The following is an 8,649-nucleotide window of genomic DNA, read 5'->3' as shown; positions in this document are numbered from 1 at the left end:
CAGGGGTCAGCAGCAGCTGCTAAACTATGATGACCCCCCCCCAGTAGAGGAGAGGGTGGGCATCGCACAGGAAGACTCCTCCAAGGCTGCTGAAGGGCAGAGAAGGGTCTGTGCCAATGCTCCCTCTAAGCTGTGGAGTCTTGTGAGCAAAAATTCTACTTTGTGAGCTACCGGCATTAAAGTTGTCAGCCAGCGATTTGGCTACTGCATAAATTAGTTTGCTCTGGAGCCCTCCTTCCTGAGCTGAGACAAAAATGTGTGAGCCAGAGGCTAAAAAACTGTGAGCTAGCTCACATTAACTCAGCTTAGAGGGAACACTGGTCTGTGCTGCAGGGTTCACTATCCGAAGGAAGAGGAGGAGAGGAGGCGGAGCTGTGCAGTGCAGCCTGGCTTATTTTAACTTGTATTTTCGCGGGCTCTTTGCTTACACCCAATGCTTTGTTTAGAGCAGCTTAGACCCGCCCACTATAGGCAGCTGAACCAATGATCTGACTCTGAGGCTGAACCTAGGCAGGGACTGGCTCCGTGGAGAAGGAAGATCCGTTCCTTTTTTGTCTATATTTGCCATAGGCAGGAATTTTTATTTCATTTTTTGCCACTCTTATTGTTGTTGTGGCGGAAGCAGCAGCAGCAGCAGACCCGCTGGCTCCCTCCCAGGGAACAACTTGCCGGGCTGGTCACATAGGGAGGGGGGAGGATATCGCCGCAGCCAATTCTTGGGAAAGGGGAGAATGCTGACCACGGCCAGAGATTTGTGGGGGTTGCTTGCAGCTGCTGCAGCCCTCCCCAGATCTCCCCCTTCTTTCCGGAGAAGATTTAAAAAAAATTAGCAGCAAAGGGAGGGGGGGGGCTGAAGGAAACAGCCAGTCCCCCCCCTCCCCTCCACCCCCCAGATTGCCTCCCAGAAGCCCGAACACGGCTTGCCAGAAGGAAAGGACACACAATTTGATCACCGCGATTGGGGAGGCAGGGGCAGCTTTGTCAGATGCTTCCCCCCCCCAACTGAAGTGAAACCGCTTATCTGATTGCGCCTCAGCACAGTCTAATATTGCCGCCCCCCTTTGCAGGTGCAAGTTCGTTCAGCTATATTAGAGGCTTATTGGCTGCGTGTCTAGCGAGCGAGCGAGCAGAGTCTGTGTCTGCCTCCCCGCGGGGCTCCGGAGCTCTTCCCCCCGCGCGCCGCGCGCGCACACAGAGACGGAGACACACTTCTCGTCGGGCGGCTACGAACCCTGAAGTGACAGCGACGACAGCCTCCGCTTCCCACCCCTCTCCCCTTCCTGCCAGTCTCGCATAGCGGGAGCAGCCACGGCAGCCGCTGTCATCCCGCCATGTGCCCCCAAGCAAGATCCCCCTTTGCTCTGGCTCTTCGTCTCACGGCCTCCGTGCTTCAGACGCCGCTGCAACAATTCCCCCGGCCAGGGACTGACGGGGCGGTGGGTGCCGCTAGCCTCGCTTCGCTTGCTCTCCCACAACAACGGCCTGCTAATCAGTGAGGCTCCATGCCTATTCCTGCCGCGGAAACACACAGCCGCCCGACAAGAAGTGTGTCTCCGTCTGTGTGTGCGCGCGTGGCGCGCGGGGGGAAGAGCTCCGAAGCCACAGCGGAGGTGGCGGCGAAGGGGAGGAGGGCGGCGCCATCGCCTTCTCGCGGCCAGGGCTCAGCTGGGGCGCCGGCCTGACCTTCCGAGGAGGGAGCCGCGGGGCTTCGGGTGGGGGGGAGGGGGAGCAGAGGCTCAGGGGAGGGGCCCGCCAAATCGGCAAGGGGCCGGGCCCCACGCAGGCTACGGGCCTGACCAGAACCGGAGTTTGAACCAGGCGCTGCTGTATGTCTTCTTGCAGGGGACAGTCTCCAGAGTGGGGTGATGTGTCATTTGGGGTAGTCTAAAGATTGTTTCGGGGTGCAGTGCAGCCTGGCCCCAGCATCTGCCTGTGTGATTTCCCTGGGGGCACTGCACTTTGGAGCAGCTGGCACAAGACCAGGAAACACCATACATTCTCTCAAAATGGAGAGTCCACTGAACATGGGGGTGTATGAAATGTGGCAGTCCAATCCTAATTTTGGGTGCAGAGGGCCCTTCATTATTCAAATCTTCTTTAAAATACAGGCCTCTTGGTGGTAACCCAAATAAAAGTTTGTGGTGCTGGAACCAGTCTTTCGACCAGGCACCACTATATGTCTTCTTGCAGGGGACAGTCTCCAGAGTATGGCGATGTCTTTTGGGATGGTCCAAAGATTGTTTTGGGGTACAACTTGGCCCAAGTGTCTGCCTGTGTGATTGTCCTAGGGGCACCCCACTTTGGAGCAGCTAGCACAAGAACTGTGATTTGGACCAGGAAACAGGACATATTGTCTTGAAGAGGAGAGTCCTGTGAACCTGGGGGATGTATGAGGCGCGGTGGTCCAGACCTTATTTTGGGGTTCAGAGCTTTCAAACTCTCCTCAGTGTTTTTGGATGAATTCATGAATAAGTCATGAATCAAGAACAAAATAAGGAATGGGGAATAAGGAACCAACCAGCCTCGTTTGCCAGGGCCCCACAGAGATTCCCGTCTCTTTTAGCCCGTTGTTGCTCATTTTCAAGCATCTCCTTGCTGTTTGTGAGGCCTGCAGATGTAACAGGAATCCCCCTGCGGCCTTGCAGCTTGAGTGCCATCTGCTGCAGGGGCTTCTGAAGTAGGCCTTGGTCTCCGGCAGTCGGTGGTAACAGGCGTAGTTTTTGGCAAGCTTTTTGTCATCTTCAGATTAGGGCAATCACATTGGGGTAGCCTAGAGAAGCCTGAATAGGTCATGCCGGTTCCTCTTGAACCCCATCCAGCACCAACGATACGGAGGGCGTTCAGCTCCTCAGCCGAAGAAAGCCCTCACTGCCTCCTTGTTGGTGTGCCCAAATATGAGCGAAGAGAATCCTAAAATGGCCGCCGCTGTTGAAGACAGCCTCTGTATATAACATTGTTGTTCTTCTCCATAAAGGGTTAGAATATAGGGAAGAACAGTAATATAGGAGGTATATAGAAGCAGTTAAGACAGAAGATATATGAGGTTGGATAAGGAAATTAGAGTTTTTAGAGAAACGCAAAGCGTAATCTAACTTGCACTCCCTGTTGAGGCAGGAAAAGAACTGAATAGGACGACTCCCACAGGCAAGACTGTTCCTGCCTCCCTGATTGGATGGCGGGAATCACCCAGCAAGATGTCCTCTGCCTCAGAGGGAGAATCTCTTTCCGGATAAACGTAGACTTGTCACCTTGTGTAAAAAGCCATTCGGAAGCATCACGTTTATACACAGAGACAAAAAGTGTTTGCTTATTTTCAGCTAAACCGGGAAACTTCCCCACCTTGGGTAAAGGACATAAACCCCTCCTTTTTAGCCAATACAGAACGGAGTCATGGGGATATCTGGTTCAATACAGTGACCAAGAGCAGACTCGTTAGGCGTTTTAACTGGCACATTTCTCACCTAGGTCGTGCTGAATTCTTATCATGGAGCTCCCTTTCCACATACGCCAGACACTAAGTCAGACCACTGATCTATCAGGGTCAGTATTCTAGGCTCTCCAGGATCTCAGGTAGAGGGGGGTGTTGTGTGTGTGTTTAGATCTCCCCCTCCTACCTGATCATTTTTACTTCAGATGCTGGGGGTTGAACCTGGTACCACTGAGAGATGCCCCCCCCACACACTCAGAAACAGAAACTTACATGATTGAGCGGATTTTGGCTTCTGCAGTCCTGTTATAAAAGAGAATGAGGGCTTCCTTCTCTTCTTGTTTCTGCAGAAAGACATTTAAAAGACTGGTCGGCAGTGTTCATCAGGGTGCTGCAATGGCAGCTCAGACAAATATTTCTCATCGGTGAGAAGCCCCGGAGCCTGCCCCTCCTCACCCATCTAGCAGAAATTAATACTATCTGACCAACTTCCCCCTTTTCTTTTTGGAGTAGCAAGCTGTTGCATGCCTGCTGCCACCACCAAGATACCTAGCATCAGGAAGCAGATGGAGCATTACCAAAAGTTCCATGATGTTTGAAGACTACCGGCAGAATCCCTGATCCTCCTCCTCCTCCTCAAATAGTTCCCACTGATACCTTGTCCAAGTCCCATATCCCCAAAATACGCCAGTTGACTGAAAAGTAGTCCAAGACAACCATTTTTCACAGTCACAGGTCTGTAATTTGAAGAATTATTTTCTAACTCCAGCAACTACATCAAGTTTTCTTTTCCAAACTTACAGAATTTGTTTGGGTCAAGAATCCACAGGGCCTTTGTTAAAGGTGAAGGGAACCACAATGTGAAAGTCAGAAGCATTGCTGGGAACTTTAGGCAAGCTTAGCAGAAAAGAGCATTTCCACTCTGGCTAAATGTGGAGTTTTCTTTAATGACGCTTTTTACCCCCAATTGTAGCCGAGATCTACTTTGTGTGATAGATTCTGAACCAAAGAAACACATTTAACAGTGCACAGCTAAAATACTTGGGTATGTGAACACAACACATGCAAGTATTCTCATCACGGAGCTGCAACTCGTTTCAGGTCTCTGACAAGTACAAGCTTGGGGGCAAACCCAGGCTTGCCTTTGCACATTGTGAGAAATGGCAATGACTTATGGTCTTGTGCCTTTTCTCATTTTAAAGATTACCTTGGAATCGATACGCTTTATCCTTAGAGAGACTCAAAACTCTAGCGGAGATAGATGACAGTTGAGATTAGTCCCAGTTGATTCCAAGTAGGTGCCTCGGCGCTCACCCTAACCATTCCCCCTCACCCCCACAAACATACTGGACTGCACAGCCAACCCCAGTTTTAAAATGGTTCCTATCAGCCACCTGGGACCAGCAGCAAACCAGTGCAGAAGAAACCTTCCTCACCCAACCCTTACATACTGGTCATTGGGTCCCTGCCAACAAAGCACTCCTTCTGACTCACACTCTTGTAGCCCCTCGCCATTCGCTTTGCAGCTGCTGCCAGTTCAGCCTTGGTCCTTGCATTGATGCCTTCCGGTGCCGCCACCACCACCACTCTGCGCTGCTTTGCAGGGAGCTGGGAAAGCACTTCTGTCTTCAGGCGGCGGATCATGATGGATTCCTCCAGGAGAAGCTTCAGCTCACCAAGATTGGATGATCCAGAATAGTCCCATCCCCACGGCCTCTAGGTAAGTGACAACATCATTAAAGTGAAGCACAAGAGTTACAGGACGTCTATCCAGTGGTAATCCTCATGTGCAGAGAAACATGAAGATACCTGTTGGGGTCAAAATCTAACTGCCACAGGCTCAACTTTTTGGTGAACAGTCCTTTGGTGCCAGCAACATTCCTGTTCTTTCCCAATAATTTTTTTTGGCTTTGCTCCCCTTTGCCTTGCCCAACTCCCCACCCTCACTCATGCTTTACTCCTGAAGCGCCAATATTCCAAATTCAATGTCCAAAGCTACAATATTTGAATCAGGACCACAGGAGAAGGAATCCCCGCTTTCTCCCCTGTGCTGGTTTTTTTCCCCTTGTCGCTGAAAACAGCCTCAGAGCCATGGGGGGGGCTGTTATTTTCTCTGTGAGGAGCCAGCATGTGCAGCTGTTCCTATCCAAACCAGGCCCTGCTGCGCATTTACTCATGAGCTGCAAATCCCCATGGTGGACTCATGCAGTTTGTATGAGCTTGGAATTGAAGCTTCTGCCCTGGCCCAGATGGCCCAGGCTGGCCTAGTCTTGTCAGGTTCTGGAAGCTAAATTGGGTTGGCCCTGGTCAGTACTTGATGGGAGACCATCAAGAATTCTAGGGTTGCTATGCAGAGGCAGGCAATGGCAAACCACCCGTCAAGTCTCTTGCCTTGAATACTCTACAGGGTTGCCATGAGTAGGCTGCAAGTTGAGGGCACTTCACACACACAACTGAAGCTGCTGACCGGTCTTTGAGAGCAGCCACACATGGAACCTATTACAAATAGTCCAGTCTTGAGGTTACAGTAACATGAATCAATACAGTGAGGTAAGATGAGTCTAAGTAGCAGACAGTTCCCTTGCAGGAGGTAACCAAGAGTGCTCCAGGACTGGAGAAGGAGGGAGAGAAACTCCTCCTAGACTGAAAATGCCACACCCTACCTACTTTTGTCCATTGGCACACATAATGTTCCTTTCTCAGTCTGCTAGAACACACACATGCCCTGGAGTCCAGCAATTTAAAAAAAAAAATCAAATTCAAGAAGCTGCAATTTTCTGAGTCGAGATGTTAAAGCCTTTCAGCTGAAGCAGTTATTTCACTGTATCTTTAAGAGAAGCTCCTGAAACTTCACAAAATTGAGCATCTGTGCCAATCTCAGTGCATTTTCCCATCTTAACATTCATTACAAATATCAACTGCTTAGAAAAAAGGCTTCGGAGCATCTACTTTGCAAAATATAGTCAATAAATAAAAACAGGTGACACCTGTTTGGTGTAGTGGTTAAGTGCGCGGACTCTAATCTGGGAGAACTGGGTTTGATTCCCCACTCCTCCACTTGCACCTGGCTGGACGACCTTGGGCAAGCCGTAGTTCTGATAAGAGCTGTCCTTGAAAAAGAGCAGTTTCTGTCAAGAGCTCTCTCAGCCCCACCTACCTCACAGGGTGTCTGTTGTGGGGAGGGGAAGGGAAAGGAGTTTGTAAGCCGCTCTGAGACACCTTTGGGTTGTGAAGGGCGGAGCATAAATCCAATCTCTTCTTCTTTTTCTTCATTTGTTGCGAGTTTTTATGAGCCAGAAGTGCCAAGCACTTGGATTCTATACCAATAAACTAATTCCATATATTTACTTATTGCATCTGCCAGAGATTTGTGGGTTTCTACCACCAAGCAGAATCAATTCCTTTTAGAGCCAGTTTGGTGTAGCGGCTGAGTGCGCGGACTCTAATCTGGGAGAGCGGGTTTGATTCCCCACTCCTCCACTTGCACCTGGCTGGATGACCTTGGGCAAGCCATAGTTCTGATAAGAGCTATCCTTGAAAAAGAGCAGTTTCTGTCAGAGCTCTCTCAACCCCACCTACCTCACAGGGTGTCTGTTGTGGGGAGGGGAAGGGAAAGCCGCTCTGAGACACCTTTGGGTAGTGAAGGGCAGGGCATAAATCCAGTCTCTTCTCTTCTTAGATGGAGAATTTCAGATTCTTTTTTATAACTGAGGGCTCAGGCTTGAGAATTTTGTTCAACCAAGAAAATACAATTGATTTTCAAAAGGCCCCCACTTACACCATAGTAGTTTCTATTTTTACAGATTCTAGATTCCCATACCAGCGATTCTCCTGGGAAATGTTTCCACGCCAACCCAGTTATCGCCTCCCCTCTCCACTGTTTTCCCCCATGCTCAAAGGCTGCAGTCATAATACAGACTTTTCTCTGTTCTGGCTTCCAATCTGCAGCACTTTTTTGGGAGTATCCACATGCCATAATCGCACTCCAGTAGTCCTTTCCCCATCCTCAATATGCTATTTCCAAAGCTTGTGTTACTCCAATCTTATTGGGAAAAGTGAAGTGCAGATGCATTATCACACTGCTTGGTTAGGAAGTTGTGCATTTTCAAATGTCTCACCCATATCAGTGCCATTTTCCTGCTCTCCACCCCTCCAGCTTAACATTTTCGTCACCATTAGAGGACTTTAAAAAATACACACACATATGGAGGTGCTACAGTGGTGTAATACTAGTGGCATGGTGCAGAAAAGTACAGGGGAAATGATGTCTGATGGAAAGAAGTGTGCAGAAAACTCCTGTGTGAAAGCTCCATAGGGAAATACATGTTTCTGCATTTGCAGCACCAATGGATGCACAATACAGGAATCCTACCATGAGAAAAGCTCTGCTGGGAGAGGGAATTTGTAGGAGAGAAATAGCCATGGGGGGGGGACATTTAAATCTTATGTCTTAAGAACTTCTCCCCCAGTGGGGCTCATGACCAAATGAACACCTGCTCTGTGTGTGTGTGTGGGGGGGGGAGAACAGTCTTTGGGTAGAATTGGGAAGGGTCAAGCACCCCCACTGTTGCCTGCCATTTCAACCCTACAGACATCTCTTCCTCCAGCTCGTCTTTAGTAAAGGTAAAGGTTTCCCTTGCTCAAAAGCCAGTCGAATCTGACTCTAGGGTGACCAGCTGAGCTCTGAGCAGGAGAGAGAGCTGTGAGAGAGGTGAGTGGGTTTCTTTTACTTGCTTTTGCTTTCAAGAATTCAGCTAAGGATATTTTGTGGGAAAACTGTGTTTAGCAGTGTGTGGAAGCACTTAGAGTTCTTGCAGAGTCCTGGCTGATTGAGTGTGGGAGAGGAACGGGCACTGTTTGACTGGGATTGCCTGTAATTGAGAGGAAGTGGAAGGGGCATTGTTTTGCCTGTGATTGAGTGCCTGGGTGAATTTGAATTTGAATAGCTGCTGCCTGACCTCTGCTGGGGGAGGCCTCTATTTAAGGAAACACCTTGCCAGGGCGAGCTAAAGGGCTCTTTGCCTGTGGCTCTTAGCCTAGGGACTCTTAGACTAGGGGCTCTGTAAGAAGCCCAAAAAGAGCCAGAAAGACAAGGCCCTAGGCTCTTTGTCTTTCCCGTAAAATAATTTGACTTTGATAACAAAAACCACATAAATACCAAGGGTTTAAAAGGGGGATTATATTTATTTATTTTAAAAGAATTATGAAGCCAGAATGCCAGC

General features: G+C 49.4%; 1 protein-coding gene across 1 annotated transcript in view; it reads right to left on the bottom strand.

The window, feature by feature from the left end:
• Nucleotides 1-8,649, bottom strand: part of SMARCAL1 (SWI/SNF related, matrix associated, actin dependent regulator of chromatin, subfamily a-like 1) — a 72,486-nt gene that overhangs the window by 22,074 nt on the left and 41,763 nt on the right. The window contains exons 11-12 of the mRNA XM_015406606.1: nucleotides 4,922-5,143; nucleotides 3,701-3,771 (exon numbers count right to left, since the gene is read on the bottom strand). Coding sequence (XP_015262092.1) covers nucleotides 3,701-3,771; nucleotides 4,922-5,143 — 293 coding nt within the window. The remainder of the gene's footprint in view (nucleotides 1-3,700; nucleotides 3,772-4,921; nucleotides 5,144-8,649) is intronic.

The sequence above is a fragment of the Gekko japonicus genome, unplaced genomic scaffold (assembly GCF_001447785.1).
Source record: "Gekko japonicus isolate JY-2015 unplaced genomic scaffold, Gekko_japonicus_V1.1 scaffold1898, whole genome shotgun sequence".
Taxonomy (NCBI): domain Eukaryota; kingdom Metazoa; phylum Chordata; class Lepidosauria; order Squamata; family Gekkonidae; genus Gekko; species Gekko japonicus.
This window is presented reverse-complemented; position numbering and strand designations above follow the sequence as displayed.